This window comes from Sclerotinia sclerotiorum, genomic scaffold, assembly GCF_000146945.2.
Source record: "Sclerotinia sclerotiorum 1980 UF-70 scaffold_6 genomic scaffold, whole genome shotgun sequence".
Lineage (NCBI taxonomy): Eukaryota > Fungi > Ascomycota > Leotiomycetes > Helotiales > Sclerotiniaceae > Sclerotinia > Sclerotinia sclerotiorum.
Genome location: NW_001820830.1, coordinates 1,926,556 through 1,949,622, shown reverse-complemented (window position 1 = coordinate 1,949,622; position 23,067 = coordinate 1,926,556). Strand labels below are relative to the sequence as shown.

The window sequence follows — 23,067 nt, the reverse complement described above, 5'->3', positions numbered from 1 at the left end:
TTCACTCGAAGCGTTTCAGATTCCGCAACCTGCTTTTAATATGCAGTTCGGTGCAAGTTTATATAAAATAACGAGAATTGGTGTTTCCAAATCGGGATTCGATGACCCCATCTCCTAAATAATGGGGTAACAACGTGACGTCTCAAGGGAGACTTCTCTCAGCGGACTAAGAGGAGCACCACGAGGAAAGATAGCGTTTTAGAGGCCAAGGAGCAGTGGATTAAAGGATCATGGTAACCAAATAAACGGAAAGTATGATTGAAGTATATGTAATGGTATCAGAGTTTTATAGCGGCAGCCAAAGAACAGAAGGTGCAAAAGAGTCATGCCCAAGTAAGACGCCGCTGGTTGCTGTTTTGAGGCTTATTTTATCAGGATACTCCGAGGCCCTGCCGCTGTGATGGTGGGGACTGATATATGCATGTGTAAGCAACAGTATAACAGAACCTGGGTATATCGGATTAAAATATTCGATCAATTAAATCTGATATAGAAAGGATTTCAGTATAGATAAATACATACAAAACATATTTAAATAATAAAAAGATTTTATATTTTAAATTTTAAGCTCGGAATTTTTATCTCTTTGTAATCATTATTGTGACGGAAACCCCTGCTTTCCTCCCACCCTTATTATATAAGAAACCTCAGGTACATTAACCATGTCCACACATGATACGATTACTCGGGATTAGTATACGATTTAGGTGGTCTGAGGATCAGATCCGGACAAGTGCTAGGTACCAATGGTTATCGGTAAAGTAAGATCATTGGAGGGATAAATATGACTTCTTTTTGCCTAGCCATTGCGGCTAGGCCATTCATTTGTGTATATATAGAGTAGCTATCCCCATCTACAGGTGCTCTTCACCTGTAGATTCTAAGTTAAATACAATTGCTGGTCTATAAACACCCTTTTGGTCACATTATAAAACATATAAGAACCAGTATATCGGTAAACCCACTCCGGTATTTGTCAGTCTCTTCTGTGATATATCCGACTCCGATATCCGACTCAACTGCGGAATGAATAGCCGGCCTCCACTCTTGATGTACGCTATGTCATCTTACCATATATAGCACGAAAAGGAATTGAAATGTGTAAAAGTCAATCAAACCTTCCACGTCGAACATCAATTGAAAATTCTATCAGTTATTATGGTTCTCAAAGTTGAGGTTTGTAACGATGATGATATGCATCGGGTATTCGAGATATTTTGCCAGGCATTTGGAACCAAACATCCCATGATTGAGGCTGTTTATCCAAATCATGATACTCCAGCTGGTCGGCTCAGTGGGGCAAACCGAATGTTGGAAACTAAGAATAAAGAACCTCACACAACATTTCTTAAAGTGGTGGATACGGACACAGGCGTCATGATTGCTAAAGCCAAATGGAACATTTGGAAAGGTGTCATCCCGCCGGAAAAAGATCTAGATGGTGATTACTGGGAGACTGAAGAGGAGAAGGAATGGGCTCAATATATGATGCGAGATTTTTTGATTAAGCGTCGAACAGCCATCAAAGAATCTGAAGGCCATTTAGTTTGTAAGACTGGACTACCTATTGAGTTGTTGCTTGAATTTTGCTGACCTATGATTAAAGCTTTGGATATCCTTGCTGTCGATCCCGCTTATCAGCGTCGAGGAGCAGGTCGACTTTTGGTAAAATGGGGAACTGCAATCGCCGATGAACTTGGCTACGTGGTATGTACAATCTGACGAGGAGCTACCATCTAGATATTATCTCCCTGAAGTTGTACTTTATATCGGCAAATTGAACTGACATGAATGAAATTTAGGCTATAGTTGAAGCTTCTGAGGCCGGTCGTCCACTCTATGAATCCGAGGGCTTTGAATATGTCGAGCGCTGCACAACAAATATACCAGAAAAATGGGCCGGTCGAAAAGGAGAAGGATTTTTATGGATGGTGAGGCCAGCGAGAAAGTTGAATTAAGCACATATGACGACAAGTCTTCAGACATCGTGTGAGCTTTCGATGAATTGAATCCGTATTACAATTGTAGTGCATCAGAACTTCAGGTCGAAGTCTTGCATTGCAGGATTTAGCGGAATCTAAAAATATGCTAAAATAGGCCTGGCCAGAATGCAGAGTATTTGTGTGAAATAGAACTGTGGTGAGTAGTAGTCTCACGTGTTACATTAGTCTCTGATCACCAGCTGCTTTATCCAAAAGTAATAAATTTAAGGACCTGACCTCTTGAACGAATGATTTTCACAAAAATGAGCCGTCATATTCTTGACACTTACCTCCATTATCAATACCGCAATCAGTAGTCATTGTCTATCCTCATTCCCCCTCATCATTTCCCCTGTCCATCAGTCTTGTGAACATACAGACGCCATGACTATATATTCAGAATCAGTACCGCGTATAAACCTGAAAGAAAATCGAGAGATATACATCCTGAGATTGCAGAGTTACCTCAAAGTGATATTATGAGATGACAGAACTCACAACCCTCCAAAAAAGTAACTAAACAATATCGAAACAGAACTCTCTTCCTCCCCCCTCCTCCCTCCTCCCTCCTTCCTCCTTCATCTAACTCCGTAACCATCTAACCATCAAATCTCCATCAAACAAACCCAACCCAAAATAATCATACCAATCCACCAATCCACCAATCCACCAATCCTGCCCCTCCCTTCCCCTCCTCCCACCATCCATCACTAATCCAGGGGTATAAATAAATCTCATCCTATCCCATCCTGAAACTACCTACTCTACCTACTCTACTCGTAGATAGATAGATAAAAGAAAGAAGGCAAGATAAGAATGAATATTTAATATTCTATCATCATCTCATCCCATCTTATCCTTAAGAAATAAATATCAATATATATCTACCTAGGTACTTGATTGAGTAATAAATTAATTACCAGTAATTATCATCCTATCATCATTCCTAAAGATCAACTTGACTAAGTTACTAATTAGGTACTTATAAAAATCCACCTCAGAGTCCAGACAAATTGCAGAATATCTAAGACTTAAGAATTCAACATCTACAAGATAATTTGAGCACATCAGAGAAAATGAAACCAAACAATCGATATAAAAATGAATTAATACTTCTTCTACTCTAGTGTCCACAATATATGTACGTTGCTCATGTATGTTTGCATCTCCATTGATCGTCTACCATCCTCTCTCTGTCTCTCTGTCCATTTTCCCTCTATACGCCTACGCCCGCCAACACCTTTACCACCCAATGATTTGATTACCCTAAACCAAAATGCCAAAAGCATCTATAATACAACCCTTTCCTAACCAAAAAACACAAAAGTAAAAGAATTTGTAATAATATAACACACAAAGCCAAAATGAAAAGTCTCTCAAACCTCCTCTCTATCATCGTCTAGCTTCTAAATCATCACTACTTCCACTTCCACTTTCTTCATCACTTTCCTCCTCTTCACTCCAATCCTCACTCTCTAAATCTTTTCCTCTAATTCCCCAACTAAAAACAAATCCCACCAAAGCTATCCCACCAAAAATGCCCCAGGTGAGAAATCCTCCATTATGAATTCTTGTTCCCAAGGTAAATAATCCTCCGCTCAGGAAAGGACCTGCTGCTCTTCCCGCTGCGCTCAAAGTCTGTGCCAATCCATTCAATGTACCCAGTACACCATGATTAGGCGCAGAATTTGTAATAAGTAATAAAGCACTTGTTAATCCTCCCACAGCAGCCACAGTTTTTAATAATAAGACGAAACCAAGTTCGATCCATAACCATAATTTACCACTCCCAATACCCAAAAATGCAGGGGAATCTTTATATCCCACCCAAGGCATGAGCATCATGGAAACGAAAAAAAGTAATAAACCTGCTCTATAAGTTGCTTTATTTCCCATCTTTTCTTTAAGTTTACCGAATATGCCGACTTGAAAGACAATTGTAACTATTCCTGCAAAGGAGAGAGAAAGACCTATCTCAGAAGGAGAAAGCGCTCGTCCAGTGCGCTCAGGTGCCGATGCAAAGATGGGGTAGAGGGAGTTGAAGGAAATGTTGGAAAGTTGGAAGATGAGATATGTACCGAGAAGTAGTACGGTATCACGATTGAGAACTTCCTTATAGCTCAAATGAGCGTCGTTGGATGAGTGAAAAAAGTCGCCCATTGAAAGGAGTGATGAAGCTTCGGAGTCTTCGTCGTCCGAGGCATCAGAGTCGTGAAGTAATGCGCGTTGAGAAGGGCTTCGTGTGTAGGTTGGATGGCGAGCTCCTCCTGCAAATTGCCAGATCCATGTGAAAAGACTTTTCATTCGGTGCTTCAAAGGTGGAAGATTTTTCGCTTCCTCTAGACTTTCTTCTAGGAAACAACCCGTCATCACCAAGTCGAGCAATAATATGGATGCCGCAAACAAATTCGGTAGTAAATATGGATAAGGGTTTGGATGCCCTCTGTCGAATGGATTCTCTTCGAAAATCAACAATCCACCCAATGCCGGTCCCGTTATGCCTCCAATTCCATAAATCACAGGCAGATAGACAAATGCCTTACTCTGATTGCTGCGATCCGTAATCTCTCCCAAACATGTACTAATCACACCTTGATTCCCATTGACCATACCCATAAGCGCTTGTATCAAAACAGCTTGCCATAAAGTCCTACAGAATCCAAAAGCAACAAAACAAGCTGATGTCAAAAGAGTCCCAAGCATTACTACTGGCTTCCTCCCTATCCTATCAGATAACCATCCCCAAAAAAAATTCGTTGTAAATTGCGCGAGAGCAAAAGCCGACGCTATAGTTCCCACATATAATCCTATTTGACTCGGATCGACTTCCGGAAATTTGGAGGTCATTTGAGGAAGGTATGGAGATATCGAATTCAATGCGGTTTGTTCGGCCAGTGCGATGATTGCCAATATGGCAAGTTGTTTCTTTGGCAGAGGAGATTGATGATGTTCTTCTTCAGTCTCTTCTTCATTCGAATTCGGATTCGCAGATCCATTCCCACCAAATGAAGACGTCGATGTCATTGGAGGTCTGCCGCGAGACTTAGGTGGTGGAGTAGGGAAGGTATGGTAGTGAGGAGTAGAGGACTTTCGACGCTCCATCCCGCTAGGAAATCGTGCTCGTTTCATGGCGATTGATGTCTCAGATGATTATCGTGTTGGCGTATTCGATTATTATACAAAATCGGGATTGTCTCTTATGAGTTTTGTTGGACGAGGGGTCTTGTGGAAGGTCGCGTGTTAAGAATAGTGATGAATCCAAGCTTTGGAAAGATCTGGATCTTGAGGATAAGAGCCACCCGTAAAGCTTACTTTTACGTCGAGAATGAGGAAATTGAATAAATAAAACTGAATCTCTAAATGTCTATTATTGAATCATAATTATCGTCTTCAGTTAAACAAATGAATGACTCTTTTATTTTGGCATTATTCTACAGCAGATGTGGAAAAGGAAGCAAATTTTATCATCAGAAAGCCGAGGGAGCTCTAGCCCGCAATACATCATCAGTTTGTTCTTTCCAAGTTCTCGCCCCAGCTCGCTTCCACCAATCAAACGTTTACATTTATGTCAGCCACTCCAGCCACTGCAGCCACAGACCTCAGCTCTCCACGAAAGAAAGACAAGCCGAAGTTTGTGCGTGAGGATGCAGTACTTGAGAATATAATCAAGAAATAAATCCGATATATGGAAAAATGGACAAAAAAAGATTTAGCCTTTTATTATGGTTACAGAAGGCTCTGCCAAACGCTCAAGTGAAAACACAATATATCGGAATTGTAAAGGGATGAGGAAACATCTATCGACATGTAAGATTCCTACAGTACAATAGCTCTGGTGGAGAAGAAATGAAAGCTGCAGATCACGCGTTGAAGTTGGGATTCGGGAGAATATCGGGAACCGCAACCACTTGCCGTTTCTGGCCGATCGGCAATTGACAAGACGTCAGCGAAAAATCATCACGAGTTTGAATGCTGTTGTCTATTGCTGTCGAGACATCTCACTGCAGTCATCAGTTCACTGTTTACCATGTCTTTCTTTCTTCTATCTATCTATCTATCTATCAATAGTAGGTAGGTAACCGTGTGGTGCTATCAGCCATCACATATATCTATACCAATCTTGATGTCAGGGCCGGGATTTGAAGCATTCCAGTTGCTAGAATGGACTCTGGGATAAAAAAGACTTTCAATGGAAGGAAGGGCAATTTGATTCAGCCTTGAATCAATAAGATCCATAAGGACCGTATAGATGAATCATAAGTACTATCGACACCTCGAAGACCATTACTGGACTCCGTGGAAAGGAAGGACGTCTCCTGTCGGTATAATGCTGGCGTGTTGACGATTACCCACGATGAATGCACCATCCTCAGTACTGGAGCGACTGAAGCGAAGATATTAGATATGCGAATTTGACCAAGACTGAGGGCAAGTCGAGAGCCAAAAGCAGAGAACCCCAGCAAGAAGTGAGTAAATGAGTGCTTTTCTGATGCACTGAAGAGGGAGTAAGACCTAAATGCCGAGTAAGCCAGCGTTAGATGCTCAAAGGAATTCTTGGTGTAATGGTGAAGAAAGCTTTGATATCCGAATGCTGAGGATGCGTGTTATATTATGATTGAAAGATGGTTTTGAGAAATCGCTGAAGGGAGCCGAGACCAGAACGTAAGAACGTTAGTTGATAACAATCGAAGGTGTGTTGTGATGGTGAGAGTGAGTTTCAAGGCAGTGAATATAAGTAGACAGTAGTCCAAGCGATTACATGGAAGAGTTTTCAAGGTCGATGTCGACATTGAAGCCAAAAAGGAGCGAGGCTGAGACGGAAACTGAGACTGGGGTCAGGAAGGAAGGGCAGACTGTAGCTAGAGTTAGTGCACGTCTCAAAAGATGGGTATCAGCAACCGTGGATGATGACAGGATATGCTTCAAGACGTTGGTGGCTGTATTTCGGCAACAATCGTCGTATCCTCGGTGTGTATTGTGCTTCTACCAACCATGCTTCGAATGTCTGGAGGCTTCATTACAGGAAAAAAAACTGCAGCCAGCCTTCCTACCCCTCCTCGAGCAAAGATACGCAACGTGTAAACCACCCTGACCCCATGAGTGTTAACGGTATCGACACCATACCATGTCCGGTATTTCTATCGATAATAATTGGGATCCTTCGGATTATTACCATCGGGTTGCGGAAAAATTAACTAGACTAGTGTAAGATGATCCTTTGCTTTTGGGGTCAAGCAATAAAGTTAGCTGACCATTCGGAAGGGACCTCGAGCATCTGAAATAGTCTGATCCGATTTGGAATATTGCGATTCAGCATTTTTGGATTTTTTTCCCTATTGCTCTGAGAATTCTAACCTGAAAGGGAGTTTCGTAGTCTTGTTGCTGAGATTCTTGATTATGAGTCTGTTGGGGGCATTTTGGCCTCTGGAAGAAAGGCTTAGGATATCCAATAATCCGGACTGCAGGATATATGTTTTAAACGAAATAATCGAGCTTAAGTCCATCGGAGAGGTTGAATCATTTATCTAGGATAATATATAATTAATAGAAGCTAAACTATAATTCAAATGAAATGAACTTTTGAACTAAATAATAATATCATATCATATAATTTTGAGGATTTGTTAAACCATAGAGTAAATTTGAACTCATGATACAATAAACTTTATTCAGTACAAAAATCAGGGTTGCAATTGAAAGTCCCAGGGTAGCCCATCTAGTCTAATAAAATCACAGACTAATCGTCCGGATGCCGTACGGCAAGACTATTAGTAAATGACTAGTAACGGGATTTAATGCTTATTGGGGCATGATGGTTTAGTGACAGCATCAATCAGCATTACTCTTAACATTCTGAAAGATGATTCGATTTAACCTTCTGTTTGATCCGGTTTAGCTCTTAAAATCCACCCCTACTTCATCCACTTTACCTACCTCCATAATTTTTTTGATCGTACCGGTACTGATATCTGCCAGCATTTTCATCGTTGATAGGGTTCAGACTGTGAAAGGATTATTCTTATAGATATGAGAAAGGTTGTCTTATTACTCGAGTATAGTATTGAGCCACTATTCCCGATTATATAGATCCATAATTGTACTTGCCGTTGAGTCTAACAATGGATCTAAAACAGAGTTTAACGGTGTCGTGTAGCGCAAAGACTAAAAACTGTCTTGTTATATTAACATGGATGTCAAAACGTCAACAGCCTTTCAGAAATGATGGGAGCTTTAGGGCATTAGTTGGGAAAATTTCGAGTTTCGTCAACAAGGGACAATGTCCCGTCGATATCTGAGTGTCGCTGTTTTTCAAGGCAAAGGCTTAGTTCATCTCACTTTATTTCACTTTGATGCAATTTTCAGTTTGTATTTTTTACATGTTATCAATTTCTTTAGATGATGTGCATCTCTGACAGGCAGCACATATGATAACTATAAGACTTTTTTTTTGATGTGTACAAAGAAATGAACATCTGAAAATATTACAATTTCTAAATCCACCGCAAAAAAACCCAAGAAATGAGTCCACTACCAAACTTTTGGCAAATTAGACCTAATCCCAGGGTATATCCTCGAGCTTCAATAACCCCAGACTTATACAACTAGAAGAACCGTCCGAAACGATAGTGTGCTTTGATGAGGTACCGAAACCGACAGCTTAAGTAGCCGAGACTGAAGACAAGCCGAGATTAAAACTCCCGCGAATGCTACCTTGCGCTCGCAGAAGAGCTAAGCATTGGCCAGTAAGTGAAAAAATTAGATGTAGTAAAGTTAATAGGAAACTTACGTCTAGTTCTTGGTACCGACCTCGCAGAGGAAATCAGTTGCTTTGGTGAATCTGGTGTGGTGGTCATGGGGATTGAGATAGGCGTTGTCGCAAGGGAACACATCGCAACCAGGTCTATGATATCTGGTGAGGGGTATTACTCCGTAAGGAGAGATGAAGTGGATACCGGAGTTGTCGGTATGGTTATCAATGGCGCTGATATCGTAGAAAGTTTCATAACCAGCATTGAAGTTCATCTCGGCAAGGACTCGATGGACAGGGGCGACGGAATCGGTCTTCTTGGCTATGACGGTACCGACCCAGACGGCAGGGAAATCAACTCGGATTGTTGTTCCTCCGGGGAAGTCGATGTCGCTCAAATAGCTACTTCCTGGGTTGTTGGTGAAGGACAAGGTTCTTGCCTCATTGTCGTAGGAGACGAAGGTGATGGAGTTGTGCGCAAGGACCGCAGATGCACCGAGAACGGCGAGAACGCTCTTCAAGACGGAGGTGGGTAGCATGTTTTAGGTTTGAGAGTAGCTTTTGTTCTGGATGCAATGAATGTTAGGTATTGTATGGATGGGATGAGATGGGATTGGGAATGAATAGGGATAGGGATAAATAGGACGATAGGGATAAAGACTGGGATAGGATAGGGGTAGGATAGGGGTAGGATAGGGATAGGATGGGGATAGGATAGGGATAGGATAGGGATAGGATAGGATGGGAAATATAAGATGCATTATATTATGTGATATATGCATTGGGTTGTTGTGCTGAGATATGTACTGAGAAATGGGCGGAAGGAGAGATTTAGGATATGGAATAGGATATTGTATGCATGAATGTTATAGCATTGGAAGTGATGGAGGCTACATACTGAAAGTGTAGGTGGGGTACGTGGTCGAAGATGGAAACGAAGCTGGTAGAATGCAGGAATAGGGAGGAGTGAGGAAAGGTATATGTAGACTTCCGATCACTGCGGTGGCCGAATAAACGAGTAGCTGAATTTTCAGACCTGACACTCAAGTCTCAAGTGAGAGTCATAACTACCAGAAGATACTATTCAATCTATGCTATGATCGACTATGTAGTCAAGGAGAAAGATGTACTTGGGAAAGTTGACTTCCGATATCTGGAAGCATATAATTGCATAGTTGGGTATGTTGCCCCATCAACAAACGAAGTAAAATAAACGGACAGAACTCTACGCGGAGTTCTTGGGAGTCCAGAACGTCCATCCGACGTAGGAGATAAAGAAAAAAATGATTTTCGATCTAGTAAAATTCAAGTATCTGGGAATCATCGATTCCAATACAAGGAACAGCAGATAGCGAGCGGACTTCAGCAGCATCGAGACCATCAACCACTTCAAAAACCCTGTCTAGATATTTGACTCAACCTAAATCTCTAAATTGTGCGTGATTTTTAAAGCTCGAAGCTCACGAACTTCGTGATAACGAGGTTGCTATAGCTACCTAGAAGTAATCGGCAGCTCTACAATCAACAGCAGCTCCTTAACACTCTGGCAGAGACAAAACACTACAGGAATGCCCATTACAGTGAATGTACTATCCTTGTAGGTATGAGGAGGGTTATCTTATTATTGGAGCTACGATTCCTGATTATACAGACCCATTCATCATCGTACTTGCCATATTAGGCCCAACAGCGATGAGAACGTGTAATGAAGGCTGTGGCATCAGGTATCGGTATCAATATGAACTTTCCTGAAAGTTCGTATGTTTGATGCGTTATCGAAGTGATATTGATGTGACGTTCAACATTTTCAAGTTGATGGACATCCTTAGTTCAGCCTCAGCATCAAACGGTCATTGACACAACGACGGTAACCTAATCGAGTTAGATTCTAGTAGTCAGCTCTGTTAAAATGTCAATCACTTTGTGATTTAAAACGAATAACCCGAGTCTGTCGCCGCGTCGTTTTCGGCCGATGTTACTCTGCATGTAATGATTATGTCGTGCATAGCCCATTAAGGTAGTAACTATACGGCATCATTGAGAATGAGACCCAGGTTAATATTCAACTTTAGGCAGCTAATTGTTCATTAAGTATCTATTCCTATGTTGGATATTTTTCACAGTGGCATCTAGATGCTGGCGATGGTCGATCAACAACATAAACCGGGCAAAATCATGAGTCGTGCAAGGAAAAGACAATCTGGCAATGTATCTAGCGACAGCGAGAGAGGCAAAAATTGTTCCGGTGCTCCGGGCTGGTAATCTCAATGGAAATAGCTTGAATTGTGTAGGATATATAAGGCCACCCTGAACCCATCTGAATAACCTCCCTATGCAGAAATTATTGCGGTCAAATTTACTGTCTTAAATGTAATTTCAGAAGTATTTAATGCTGCCTCGAGTTGTTGATGCACATGAATCCTATTTTCATCAGCTAACTCTAGGCTATTTTTCGGTGGATTTAATGGAGGAACTTCACCCCGAGGCACCTCGATCCGAGAACGATGCACTCTTAGCTGCTGCAATATTTATTCCTTTTCTCGACAAAAATACTAGTGGGCTTTCTGCCACTTATTAAATGCTGATGTGATGGAACTAAGACCGAATCTAATCCAAATTCAGCACATCCGTCCTATATCGACCGTCCCCAAATGTCCAGGTTCGCCGGGTGTTAAATAACTTTTTAAGCTCTGCACATGAGTCAAGGTATCGATTTTCCTTAAGCTATTGAAAGTTAATCTACTGACTGTCGTATAGACTGGCCACAATGGCGTCGCTTTGGAAAATGGCGAGTCTGGTAAGTATACGGTTGCCGGTTCTAGAAATTGGCATGTGTGTGGTCTTCGCTTGCGAAATGACTCGTGATCAGATTCTAAGCAAATTACGCTTCTGGTGGAAGGCCAATCAAATTCCAATAAGCCTTGGAAGCATCAGATAACCGGCAATACAAGGCTGAGAGATCTCAATTCAACCTTCGACACCCGATGAGTTAGATCATAACCGCTCCTCATGTTCGCCCGTCTTAGTCTTTTCAAGTCCGCGAAGACTCCAAGAATCTAGAACTGCCATAGAGTCTGTGCCTCCCCAGAAAGATTTACGCCGAGAGGTCACCTGGATGTCCAACAAGACTCCTGGGACTCACTTGAGAGGGCTGACTTGGGGTTTCTTATGATCAAGACCGAAGCTTCTTCGCCGGAATCTCAGGCTATAATTTCACCAGAAACTCACAGCATCAATACGTGCGAAGGATAGCCAGATAAATATACTCGTTGCCAAAATTTCGAAATATGAATTAGGTACTAATGACAATTCCAAGACTCTTCATCTTTCATATCTTCATCATTGCGCTTATTTGACTTGGACCTTTCCTTCATCCTCTGGGGATACCCAGAATAACTTTTTCAACCTCCTCTCTTTCTCATTTCTCATGTATTCATCGAAATGCATTGCAACCGGATCAACATTTCCACCTTGATATGCCTCCGGAGCTAAGAATGCACATTTCTCCGCTTCTTGTGCAAGATATCTGCAAACATGCATGTGTAGCAGGATTGCAACGCGCTGATTTCCCCTCTCCGTCAGACGCCATTCCTTTCGAGGGCTTTCTTCTATTTGCTATCAGTGATCGGAATTGAGAACAGAGGGTGTGTTTTCACCATCAAGGAAAAAATCTTGATCCTCTGGCCGTCCCTCGAAATCAAGATCGGTATTCAGCCAACCTGAAGTATCGAGCCAGAACACAGATTTATCTCCCTCAAATTGGAGACGATCAACTACAGAGTGCGTTGATTGCTCCAGCTGTCCGCGAAATGGTCTCATCACAAATATCGGAATATCAACTGCTCTATGTTGGGGATAGTCATATTGCGCGGTCTCGGCCATAGTGGAGGAGTACTTGGGGTACGCCAAGGTTCTGATTGCTTTGATTAAGGAAACATAGGTTTCTTCGAAAAGTACGCTCAAATCCCACGTCGTCAGATTGTATTGCTCATTATATATTCGGAATGACTCCCAGTCGGCATTACCGATGTTGAGAATCTAAGAAATTTAGCACCATCTACTTTGTGCAAGTACAAGGGAGAAATATCACTTGCCATCACATCAGGAATATAAGATTGGAAGAGCCATGGTTGTGCATATTGCCTAGAACCAAGTGGTCCGCTGTTGGAATTAGCAAGCTTTTAGGTATTGGTATTGATGAAGTCACCTTTGGAAAAATACATCTGCCAATCCTGCCGGAGTGCCTCTGCCGCCGATACAATCTTGTACCAGGCACATCCCATCCATACCAATAGTTACATGATCACTGCCAAACATCTCACCCGTCAAATATTCCCAGCCCATAACTCCTCCCAATATTCCAGTTGCAAGATTGGAAGAAATCCGATGCTTTCGCCTGTCTAGACCTGTCATAGAACCAGGTAGATCCGTAAGAATCTCCAACATCTTGCGCTGCGGGGTATTTTGTAGGGGTAGGTCACTTATGGGAAAACCGAACTCCTCACTGGCAATATCTTTTGTGTGTAATTGTGCATTTCTGGTTGACGCCATGGGGTCTTGGACTGGAATGAGTTGCCCGCCTTCATCTAGCCAGACTCCCAGGAACTGAAACGTTTCTACCGTGTCCCTGCCGACCATTGGTGCAATTATTCGGATGAGATGCCGAGAATGAGGATCGAGATCTTTTGTTCGAATAGCCACGAGCGATGTTGCGTTTGGAAGTATGACATATTCTTCGTCATCAACTTGGGTAAGCAAAGAGATAGGCTCTGCGCTCGTGTGATCCAACAGTGGTGGTAGTCCAGATTTCGCAGTTTTATTCTGTAAACTTGTTCTTTTGTCATGTGCCTTTTGTTCTGAGTTATGGAGTGATATTAGAATGGTACTACTTCCGTTAAAGGCAATATCAAGATAAATGCCTGGGGAGACTCAGTTAGCGAGTCGCAGATGAAGTGACAGGGAAACATGCCTGGAAAAGAACCATCTTTTCTCATTCCATCCGAAGTCGAAGACCAGCGTCCCACGTACTACATTGTGTCAGCACTGCATTTCTTACAGACCTATATGATAACATACACGTATGTAAGGATGGGCTGCGTCGATAAAGTGAAGCCCGTCCAATGATGGCCTCACTGTGGAGATCTCCGTGTCGTATTGATGGAAGCGTATCTCTTGCTGTTGTTGACTCAACCAAAACCAAAAACAAATCATTATCAATACAGTGAGCCATATAGCTTTGTGGAGGTTCTCTAGGTTAGCTTTATAAAGCCTGTGGTGCGTTTCTGGCTGCGCCTCTTCGTCGTAAGCTGGTGGTGGACTCCTGAAATCCACATCATTCCGCCAGTTCTCCATCGAAATTTCTGACCATGGTGTTGTGTCATTTGTTTGTGGTCGAATCGGTGTTCCACTTGTTGCAGTCGAAGTTGCTGTCGGAGTTGAGAAAGGGGAGATATAAACCATTATGAGCAAAATGTGGTCAAAATTGAGCAAAAGAGCAAGATAGTAGCAAAGAAAGTACCAAAGAAATTTATTGTGATCAAAATGCAAAGATTGTGTTCATGCTTAACTTATTGATGGCGATAAATTTGAAGATATAGCAAATGTTTACAAGTGGGAAAGTGCATTTTCCGAGAATCTCGCAGCTTCTTTTTTCAGACTTGGACCTTCCATATTCCACAATTGATAGCCAATCCTGAAGCTTGGAAGCGGCCAAACGCTACAATTTTTTGATATAGGAAATATCTTTATTTTCTTCCTTCTCCCTTCCTCTGTCTTTTCCTTCGACGAAACACTGAAATTTGCCAGTTGTTAGTCACCAATGGGAAATACACATATACTCACCTTTCAATTATTGTTCCCTCTCCCTTCACCATCTAGATGATGGCGATTAAATTCCCAAAAAGGCTCATTTTACCACTCATAATATTCCTCTGGATTGCCATCTCTATCTCTAACCTCTTTTCTTTTCGATATGGGAAGAAAATCTATAACCCCAAAAAGCACGACGCGCCGATTCGAGTTCCAATATCTCATCCATTTAAGAACTACTCAAAGACTACTGGTCAATCATGGGCGCATCTAGGCAACGGAAATTTGGAAACGCTTCATACTTCGAAAAATACTGTCCCACAAGCTTTAATACAACTCACCGCACATTGTTCCGATCCAATCAACAAATTTACGAACCATCTGAGACTTCCTAATTTGCTTTACAACATTTCCATGAAACCTAGACATGGATCTCCAGAGTCAAGGACGTTCTGGAATCCAACAATTTTTTCTCTGCCCTACTGGGCAAAGAATCAGTATTTGATCGTGAGCATGGTGTACTTAAAGGACCGCGGTTATCGAGTCAATGTCTTGTGCGAAGCAAACATCTGTCACCCAAGGGCTGAAGTTAGTGGAAGTGTTCAAGAAAGAGTCTGTACGGATGAAGATATCGAAGTTCTCGGCAGCAATGGAGGATTGAGGTGTGAAGATATACCTATTGAAGTGAATGTCCCTCCCACTCCAGCAGAAAGCTGCCAAGGAAATCAGGAAGGCCTTGCCGATATTTCTGGCTTCCATGATCCTAGGATCTTCTATTCTGGAAGAGGAGAGCCAGTGTTGATGGTATCTTCCCAGTATGCTTCTTTGTACATTCTCCAGATACTGGCCACTAAATTATTGCTAGGTCGCGATATGCTTGCATCGGGTTATGGTCTATTGATCTTCGTTCCGTATACTCTGAACTGGAGGAAGTTTTTTCATCTTCGCCGAAACGTTTTGGAGGACCACTGAAATCTTATCCAATCTTGACCGAGTTAACAAGAAATCCACCAGAAACTCGAAGATCATACGAGAAAAATTGGTTTATATTCTCACCTACTTCCTCCTCGTCATACATCCATTATGAGTTGACTTCGTCAACGCGCACTTTTGCAAAACTGATTGGTAGTGGTTTCACAACAACTAATTTGACGGACCCAAACGAGATCTCCTGTCTCGTCGATGCAACACCAGAGGAGATTAGACTCAACAGATACATGGCGAATGCTACTTGGCACCAGGCCACACCTGCATTGAAATTAATTCTTTGTACTCGAACTAATTCTACCTGTATTTCAGAAACTCCAGATACAGTTTTCATTGCAGCCATTCATCGCAAGCACAAAAACGTTTTGGACCTCCCGATACGATATGAAAGATACTTCGTTATGTGGGCAGCAAAACCACCTTTTAGTATGCTAGCCATGAGCCGACACCCTATTCTCTTTTCAAATGAAACAACCACTGGCTGGACTGCCGACGAAAGTTGGAATGATGTTCCAGAAGCCTTGTCGGAAGGTCGTGGGTTTTGGGCCAAGCTCACTTATACCACTACTATTGCATATGCTTGGAGTAAAGACGACGGAGATATAAGAGATAAAGGTGTTGGATTTCTGAACGATGAGATCATTCTTAGTGTGGGTGTTGATGATCATGATCAAGTTTATGGAAGAGTTCTTGTGTCTGAGTTGTTGCAGTGTTTGAGAATTTGTCCTGGATTGCTATAAGGTGGGTCATACACGCCATGAAAGGAGATCTCAGGTATAAAGATCGATTGATATGGCACTATGTAGTGGTTTCATAGTAGGGATTGAAGGGAGATGAGGAGAAAGAGAAAGGCGGATTTGCATAATTCACGCATACAAAGATAAGATAGGTACGAGTAGTGTCACTATACGCTTGTTTGATGTCTTGCAATACCCTATTTATAGAAGACTTACGATTTGTATCTCAGGATTCCAGTTTTTCTACTGGATGTGTAGATAGGGTTAGATATTCCCGAAGTTGATTGACAATATACACAGTAAAGAATGCATCATCACTTGTAAGTGGCAAAGCTGAGCAACTGGAGAATACAAGTATCAGCTATCATTGTGATGATTCATATTTAAATATTGAATAGTGGTTCAGAAGTTCAGCGAAGTCGCAATTGGAAAATTTTGTAATGTACAGATATTTGGAATGTGAAAAAAGGTTCAGAATCGTCAGTTTTTTTCTCTTTTTTTGGAAACCCTGGAAACAGTTTTCATGAATAAGACTTTTGTAAGTTCTGACCTTTCTTTTCTCCGATATTGACTGGTAGATATAGAGGCTTTTATGGATTACGTAGAATATTTTGGATAGTGTAATGCATGGGGAGCTCCAAGGACTTCCTTTATCCGGCGTCGAGGAAAATTCTGTTTACTACTTTTTTTTTTTTAGGAGATTACAATATAAGATATATATCATTAGAGTGTCTCTTTGAAATGACATGTGTTGGTGCAGGTGCAGGTGCAGGTGCAATGTCTAGATAAATCAAGACGTTTAATCTCTCAACTGCAGCAGCTGGCAAAACGGAATGTGGACTTTGAACTGGGTCTGGTTTCTTGTAGTTGGAGTTGTGAGTAGGAAGGACAGTTTCTAGAATTTGTAAGGTGGGATTATTTTTGGCCAGTAATATGTCTAAACCGGAAGGAATAGCTAGGGTTTTTTTGTGCGGAAAGTAGCATCGCGAGAGGAAGATGGAACAGGCTTGATATGATCTGGGAGAAAGATAGGGGAGGAGGGGACTAGTGAGTGGGTGTGGACGCGGAGATTATTATTAAGATAAATATATATCGAAAGAGGGAATATTTTACTGTTGTGATGCTCCAAATAAGCCGAAAGTTCTAACATGAACAGTGCAGGTACCAGATCATGTCGGTTCGAGTTCATAAGCGTAATTCAAGATAGATTCCTCGTTATTGCAGTTGAGGCTGTTTTCCCATGCAAGAAGTTTACGAATGTTTTCCCCGAGGTGAATGGAATATTCACATGCTGTTGCTTCACAGTCATCTGAAAACTCCGTGGAATCTTTTTTGGCACATCCTTCTTTTGGTTCTCAATAACAGAATGTGGGACGGCTCATTTGCCGCGCCTGGAGAGTTCCTCTGAAATTAAGCTTTACCATCGGGAAGCTTTGCTGGGGATCTATGAGGAGACAGTGTAAGGCTTGCAGATACTGGCACCTGTTCTTGAACTATCGAGGGCGTAATGGCTGTTGATGATTTCTTTTGGGAATCGAAGGTTTAAGAGATCGCATTTTCGGTATTAAGCGAAGCTCAAGCAGGCGAGTCAATATCGCAACATCTATACGCATACTTGTTAGAATCATCGTGGAGGTAATGTAGAATGAGTCAATAATATCTCGAAAAATAGTCACAAATCTGCCCACTGCTCTCAAATTTGATAGGATTCGAATATTCCATTTTTTCCTTTTTCGAACTCTGTTCTAATAGATCACCAATACCTAATAAACCATCAAAAATTAGTACTAAATAATTGTCAACGAGGAATCTCCAACAGCTATGCCTCCGTCAAGCCTCGAAAAGACCGCTACTTCACTCAAAATCCTACCACTTAGTCTGGAGCATGCAGCAGAGGCCCCTGGAACATTCAAGGAGTACATGGCATCCATGCATGGCAAACAGGCGGTTCTCGATAATCCAAACCTCGTTTCTCCTTTCGAGCCCAAGACCCTCGCGACTCATCCGTTTTCATGAAGCCTAACCCAATACTACCATCATTAGGACTGGTTTTTTTGCTTACTTTCGGGTTCCCAGAAGAAGAGCTTCAGTCGGCGGATGAAAAACATCCTCTTTATAATAAACCTTTCTTTGATGGGACACTTTTGGTCCCTTCGTTACTCGAATAGCCACAGATAAATGGTTTACTATCGGCCCCTGAACGAAGTGAGCCCATTGATATGCATGGACGCCTTGGAAGCCATCTCAACTATGCATGCGATTCTCAACATAATTGTGCAGGGGGGCCGTCGAAATGCATCATATATTCCCCACAATCTTCAGGTAATCATAGACCCCTGGAAGACTCGCCCGATGATCTTCTCACCATACAGCCAGGAATAGCAACTATGGAGTAGATTTGTCCATCCTTGCCGCGAGTATACGCAGCTCTTCGAATCTCTTCAGAATTGCCTTCGACTTGGCGACTGCCATAATGGGGTACTCTTGGTACCGGAAAATCGCGTCCCCGAATACTACAGTAATGACAATCGACTGATTGAAGACTACAGTTATGGAACTATTTCCACATATATGGCATGCTGCAAGAACAATCACCAGCTTTGGACCAAGATCCGTGATGGAAGCATGGCCGAAATGCCACTTAGGACTTATCTGCGGAGCTGCGGCCCTGATGGTCTCACCAGGGACGTCAGCTTGTACAGCGCGCATTTTTGGAAAGAAGACGAAGACGAAGTTCGGCAAGAATTCGTGGAGGAAAACAGAATGAGTGACCTAGGTATGCAGTGCTCAAATGATCCGAATACTGTATGGATTCAAACTGATTAACTGAGATTCTAGTGTCCATCGAATGCTCGAAGCTGGCTTTTAATAAATAACTTGAACCATCGGAAGATGTTATAGCATGCGAAAGACCTGTCAATATGGATAACAATGAAGATCGTGTGTGGAGGCTCTGGGCTTAGGAGATGTGTATGTGTTCTGGCGCTTGATCGATGGTTTTTAATAATATCTTTAACATAAAGTTTTGTCGCATGATGTGATCTTATAATCATCGTGATAATATATGAATTCCAGGGCAAAGACTACTTCATTGTGCGAAGGCTTCCTGGAGATTCCGAACTATGATGGGTGTAATGCCAACCCAAGGCATACGATTTTGTGGAATGAGCCTGAGCTCACAATATTCCACATGTAGACGACAAGAATTGACGACATCAGATCTAATTCAAAGTAAAAATTCAATTACTTATTCACTCTTCATTAATGGCATCGTTAAAAACGAGCGAAAATATAAATTTAACCTTCCAGAATCTCATCGAACTATGATACATTCATCATCCACATTAAAGTACCTCCCTCGTCAAACTACACCTTAAATGTGACATATCCAAAATACCCATAGAAGAGGAACCAGCTGAACACAATAACGGAAAAATATAAAGAAATATGAAAGAAAGTACTGAATCAAAGAATCCAACTATTTCATCCACCTCCTCCAATTCTCACACCATGATCATTTAATGCTTCGTTTGCTCGCACTGTCATGCAATTTGCCAGAGTTCTTTTGTAGATTTATACGTTTTGCGGGCCCGATAGATGGAGAAGCAGATCTTTTCCGTGGAAGCACTGCTGGCACCGACGTTTTCCGTGGTGCATTTCCTTGGAATGGTGATATACGTTTGTTCGGTGTGACAGTCGATGAGCTTGGATAAGATTGGGGTGCTCTTCCGACGAGAGATGGGTCGATTACTTGATGAGGTTGTGAAACTGGAGGGAGTTGCGGAATCGGAGTGAGAGGTGGCGTTGGATGACGTGGTTTGGGTGTTGGAGGCGAATCAGGAATTGTATATTTTTCATATGGGCGTCTGGAAGGCTTGGGGTCCTCTATGGGGGTTCTTATGGCTGGAGATTTTGCTCTAGTAGACCTAGAATTTGGGTATTTCACGCTTGTTGAGAACATTTTGCTTCCAGATGCTGTGCTAATAGGATTTGTAGTCGCAAAATATGGCTTGGAACCTGCTGCTTGCTTAATAGCTCCAGACATAGAACCCAAGGGTTTAGCGTTTTGGATCGGGTTTGCCACATATCTTTTACCGATGTTTGTTTGGTGCGCGCTATGGTCGTGTGAAGTTGTGGGTTTATGGCCGAGGCCGAGAGGTGCTTCTTTGGTCGAGGAGAATGGTGGTAGAGACAGCATTTGGTGAGTATCAGATCCCGGCTTTGAAGAAAATGTATGGAAAGGATGTGGGTCTAGAGCATGATTTCCAGCATTCTGTGCGGGAAACAAGTGAGCGATGTCTTTTCCCGGTTCATATATACCTCCTCCTGCCGACGGTGTATTAAAACGCACCTCTGCAAAATCACGGACTTTGATACCCTCGAAAAGATCTAGGCTGGGATGAAAATTCATGCCACTTCCAAAGTCTGAGTTCATGTAGTTGGCGTTTATTCCATCGCCGACATGTGTTGGCTTCGGAATGAAGAATGGATTGCCTAGTGGCAGTTCGGACGTTTGTGTTGCCTTGTCTTGAGTCGAAGGGGCGCTTTTAGGGACAGGACTAGACATTTCAAAAGATTCATCAATTTGCGAAAATAACTCTTCTACCCCTGGAAGAACTATAGGGCGCGGTGTGGTGGATGGCGTTGCACTTTCTGGTGTTGCTACCTTTATCTCCAAATGAGTGCCCGAGATTTTAGAGTCTAAGTCGGAAAGATGGTCATACATTTCAAAGTAAGATTTTTGGAATTGAGACATAATTTATTGTTTTGTATTTGTTGTTATTAATCTTGTGTTGATGTTGGGTGTTCTTCAAGAATGGGCAACAGCGAAACTTTATAAAGTTTTGACAGCAAAGATGCTGGATTTTCTTCCCATTATTATTCATGGCAAAATCACTTTTTGGGTATTACTCGTTACTTACTGAAAGACCCTGTGAGTAATGAGCTCAGCCTTTGGACGTGGATGATTCCGCATTTTGGCAATGAAGCCCACTCATAGCAAGCGAGGGTAAACTTCTTCATGACTAAGGAAAACTTCCGCACTTAATGACAGAGACTGATCTCGCATGATGGCTTTTCTTGCAGTCATATCAGCCAGCGGCTGCCTCGGTGAGTCTCCTCTGGAGTTAAGATTTTCTGGAAGAATGATTAAGCTTAGTAAGATTTAGGTATTGCATATTGCATGATTTATGTGCTTTCATGTCCAGGTACCAGTCATTTTCAATCTAAACGAAATGATGAAACTTTTTGCAAGAAAAAAATACGGTAGAATGAAGTTCTATCTTGCACCGTTCTTGCAACACAGTGCCTAGGAGTTGGGAATTTGGTGTACGATGAAGAAAATTGTGAGACCCTAATCTTCATATCCAAGAATTTACCCAGCTGATAATGTTCGCATGAACAAACTCAGAGCAATGATACGCCATCCAATTTTAATACTTCTGTACGGGTACATTTTCCTTTATGAAAATGTTATTGAATAGCTATTAAACACTTGCTGATACGCAACCTCCCGTATGGGTGTTAACATAGCATCGTTCTAGGAACAATGCCAATGAATTTTCCCTATTCAGTAAGGCTAAGCTGAACAACGGCACTGTGACTCTCTACTTAGATGTCCTTTATCTCTTCCACGCATCTTCCATCTTACAACAGTCAAAATCCGAAACACGAACTCAAAACAGGATAACCTCAACATCGACCTCTTAACTCAGCAGCGTCACATCAACTTACAATAGGAAATATCCATAATCTCAACTGAGATTATACTTTCTTAGATACCAAAGAGCTTATCAAAGCATCTATCATAATGTGTCATCAAAAGGTTAAGATCATGGTTTCTCCACCTCGCATCACCCCAATCCTTCCTGAGGATACAATCATGAATGATCCTACCAACCTCGGCGAGTTCGGCGGCCCTGTTGTTGATGCACAGACCGTAATGACATGCTGCAAATGTGGCCAGACTACCTCTCGCGAAGCAAAGGCTCCAGGGAGTACCTCATGCTATACCTGTAGTCATTATGAATGCAACGATTGCGATTATTCTTAACATTCACGAAAAATCGACGATTCTTCTACCCGTGGGCCTCAATTGGTTAGAATTGCGGAGAACAATGTATTTATGGCAGACTTGCGGAAATATGCGTATCAGAAGTCCTTCTGGATGGTACGGAGGCAATGTAGCGTGGCTGCCATGGAGTAAATAGAGTAGAAAAATAATTGAATCATCATAACTTTATGCAGCGTTTTGACAAAATTTTTTATGTGACCTACGAAAATGTTGGAATATATAATGTAACAGAAACAAGTTTGTGAGCCTATCCGAAAGTAAAGTTCGTCTGTAACCATTTAGACGAGAATCAAGGGGATGACATGATCTCGGTAAATCGATGTGGGGGATTGTTCTTCAAGAACCTCAGGCTGGACGAGGTAAGATGTCAGCCTGATATTGCAACCGCTTTCTGCTAAGTAAGCATTTTTCAGGACGCAGGATGAGATAGTACTTTGCCCTGAAGTTGAAACCAGAGCCAGTACAATGACAAGGACAACACGAAACATCCAAGAGGTACAAAAATAATTAAATTGCACGAATAGGCCATACATATGAAGGATATTTTTTCCAATCTTTACTTCTAGGGGTATAATAAATGAGCAGAAGAAGTTAATAAACACAACTTCTTCGGGTTCTTCAAAACATTTGGCCTTGCTCCTGCCTCAATCAGAGAAAACCATAATTACAGACAACAAGGGTAATAACGTGACTCCCCATCATTGAAAAGATGAGTCCTCGCCCCACCATCAT

General features: G+C 42.0%; 16 protein-coding genes across 16 annotated transcripts in view; 7 read left to right on the top strand and 9 right to left on the bottom strand.

The window, feature by feature from the left end:
* Positions 1 to 746: 746 nt before the first annotated feature.
* SS1G_05574 (hypothetical protein) lies at positions 747 to 1,958 on the top strand (the record flags this gene model as incomplete). Its single annotated transcript, XM_001594094.1, has 4 exons — positions 747 to 761; positions 1,081 to 1,549; positions 1,607 to 1,707; positions 1,803 to 1,958. The coding sequence occupies 4 exons, from the start codon at positions 747 to 749 to the stop codon at positions 1,956 to 1,958; spliced, it is 741 nt and encodes a 246-aa protein (XP_001594144.1).
* Positions 1,959 to 2,325: 367 nt separating this feature from the next.
* On the bottom strand, positions 2,326 to 2,690 carry SS1G_05573 (predicted protein; the record flags this gene model as incomplete). The annotated part of the gene is made up of 2 exons (XM_001594093.1): positions 2,326 to 2,370; positions 2,586 to 2,690. The coding sequence occupies 2 exons, from the start codon at positions 2,688 to 2,690 to the stop codon at positions 2,326 to 2,328; spliced, it is 150 nt and encodes a 49-aa protein (XP_001594143.1).
* A 684-nt stretch (positions 2,691 to 3,374) lies between these two features.
* On the bottom strand, positions 3,375 to 5,111 carry SS1G_05572 (hypothetical protein; the record flags this gene model as incomplete). Its single annotated transcript, XM_001594092.1, has 1 exon — positions 3,375 to 5,111. The coding sequence occupies one exon, from the start codon at positions 5,109 to 5,111 to the stop codon at positions 3,375 to 3,377; it is 1,737 nt and encodes a 578-aa protein (XP_001594142.1).
* A 1,996-nt stretch (positions 5,112 to 7,107) lies between these two features.
* SS1G_05571 (predicted protein) lies at positions 7,108 to 7,423 on the top strand (the record flags this gene model as incomplete). Its single annotated transcript, XM_001594091.1, has 2 exons — positions 7,108 to 7,187; positions 7,357 to 7,423. 2 exons carry the CDS (start codon positions 7,108 to 7,110, stop codon positions 7,421 to 7,423), a joined length of 147 nt encoding a protein of 48 aa, XP_001594141.1.
* A 678-nt stretch (positions 7,424 to 8,101) lies between these two features.
* SS1G_05570 (predicted protein) lies at positions 8,102 to 8,278 on the top strand (the record flags this gene model as incomplete). The annotated part of the gene is made up of 1 exon (XM_001594090.1): positions 8,102 to 8,278. The coding sequence occupies one exon, from the start codon at positions 8,102 to 8,104 to the stop codon at positions 8,276 to 8,278; it is 177 nt and encodes a 58-aa protein (XP_001594140.1).
* A 493-nt stretch (positions 8,279 to 8,771) lies between these two features.
* On the bottom strand, positions 8,772 to 9,269 carry SS1G_05569 (hypothetical protein; the record flags this gene model as incomplete). The annotated part of the gene is made up of 1 exon (XM_001594089.1): positions 8,772 to 9,269. One exon carries the CDS (start codon positions 9,267 to 9,269, stop codon positions 8,772 to 8,774), a length of 498 nt encoding a protein of 165 aa, XP_001594139.1.
* A 2,228-nt stretch (positions 9,270 to 11,497) lies between these two features.
* On the top strand, positions 11,498 to 11,982 carry SS1G_05568 (predicted protein; the record flags this gene model as incomplete). The annotated part of the gene is made up of 2 exons (XM_001594088.1): positions 11,498 to 11,527; positions 11,791 to 11,982. 2 exons carry the CDS (start codon positions 11,498 to 11,500, stop codon positions 11,980 to 11,982), a joined length of 222 nt encoding a protein of 73 aa, XP_001594138.1.
* Positions 11,983 to 12,078: 96 nt separating this feature from the next.
* Positions 12,079 to 13,941, bottom strand: SS1G_05567 (predicted protein; the record flags this gene model as incomplete). The annotated part of the gene is made up of 4 exons (XM_001594087.1): positions 12,079 to 12,338; positions 12,387 to 12,768; positions 12,952 to 13,578; positions 13,807 to 13,941. 4 exons carry the CDS (start codon positions 13,939 to 13,941, stop codon positions 12,079 to 12,081), a joined length of 1,404 nt encoding a protein of 467 aa, XP_001594137.1.
* A 393-nt stretch (positions 13,942 to 14,334) lies between these two features.
* SS1G_05566 (predicted protein) lies at positions 14,335 to 14,603 on the bottom strand (the record flags this gene model as incomplete). Its single annotated transcript, XM_001594086.1, has 2 exons — positions 14,335 to 14,521; positions 14,572 to 14,603. 2 exons carry the CDS (start codon positions 14,601 to 14,603, stop codon positions 14,335 to 14,337), a joined length of 219 nt encoding a protein of 72 aa, XP_001594136.1.
* Positions 14,604 to 15,051: 448 nt separating this feature from the next.
* Positions 15,052 to 16,265, top strand: SS1G_05565 (predicted protein; the record flags this gene model as incomplete). The annotated part of the gene is made up of 2 exons (XM_001594085.1): positions 15,052 to 15,353; positions 15,668 to 16,265. The coding sequence occupies 2 exons, from the start codon at positions 15,052 to 15,054 to the stop codon at positions 16,263 to 16,265; spliced, it is 900 nt and encodes a 299-aa protein (XP_001594135.1).
* A 698-nt stretch (positions 16,266 to 16,963) lies between these two features.
* SS1G_05564 (predicted protein) lies at positions 16,964 to 17,890 on the bottom strand (the record flags this gene model as incomplete). Its single annotated transcript, XM_001594084.1, has 3 exons — positions 16,964 to 17,217; positions 17,684 to 17,773; positions 17,878 to 17,890. 3 exons carry the CDS (start codon positions 17,888 to 17,890, stop codon positions 16,964 to 16,966), a joined length of 357 nt encoding a protein of 118 aa, XP_001594134.1.
* Positions 17,891 to 18,083: 193 nt separating this feature from the next.
* Positions 18,084 to 18,278, top strand: SS1G_05563 (predicted protein; the record flags this gene model as incomplete). Its single annotated transcript, XM_001594083.1, has 1 exon — positions 18,084 to 18,278. The coding sequence occupies one exon, from the start codon at positions 18,084 to 18,086 to the stop codon at positions 18,276 to 18,278; it is 195 nt and encodes a 64-aa protein (XP_001594133.1).
* A 369-nt stretch (positions 18,279 to 18,647) lies between these two features.
* On the bottom strand, positions 18,648 to 18,971 carry SS1G_05562 (predicted protein; the record flags this gene model as incomplete). The annotated part of the gene is made up of 1 exon (XM_001594082.1): positions 18,648 to 18,971. The coding sequence occupies one exon, from the start codon at positions 18,969 to 18,971 to the stop codon at positions 18,648 to 18,650; it is 324 nt and encodes a 107-aa protein (XP_001594132.1).
* An 805-nt stretch (positions 18,972 to 19,776) lies between these two features.
* On the bottom strand, positions 19,777 to 21,018 carry SS1G_05561 (predicted protein; the record flags this gene model as incomplete). The annotated part of the gene is made up of 1 exon (XM_001594081.1): positions 19,777 to 21,018. The coding sequence occupies one exon, from the start codon at positions 21,016 to 21,018 to the stop codon at positions 19,777 to 19,779; it is 1,242 nt and encodes a 413-aa protein (XP_001594131.1).
* Positions 21,019 to 22,071: 1,053 nt separating this feature from the next.
* Positions 22,072 to 22,314, top strand: SS1G_05560 (predicted protein; the record flags this gene model as incomplete). Its single annotated transcript, XM_001594080.1, has 1 exon — positions 22,072 to 22,314. The coding sequence occupies one exon, from the start codon at positions 22,072 to 22,074 to the stop codon at positions 22,312 to 22,314; it is 243 nt and encodes an 80-aa protein (XP_001594130.1).
* A 299-nt stretch (positions 22,315 to 22,613) lies between these two features.
* Positions 22,614 to 23,067, bottom strand: part of SS1G_05559 (predicted protein) — a gene marked incomplete at both ends in the record, with an annotated part of 1,369 nt that continues 915 nt past the window's right edge. Inside the window, 2 exons of the mRNA XM_001594079.1 lie at positions 22,614 to 22,685; positions 22,867 to 22,889. Of these exons, the coding sequence (XP_001594129.1) occupies positions 22,614 to 22,685; positions 22,867 to 22,889 (95 nt within the window). The remainder of the gene's footprint in view (positions 22,686 to 22,866; positions 22,890 to 23,067) is intronic.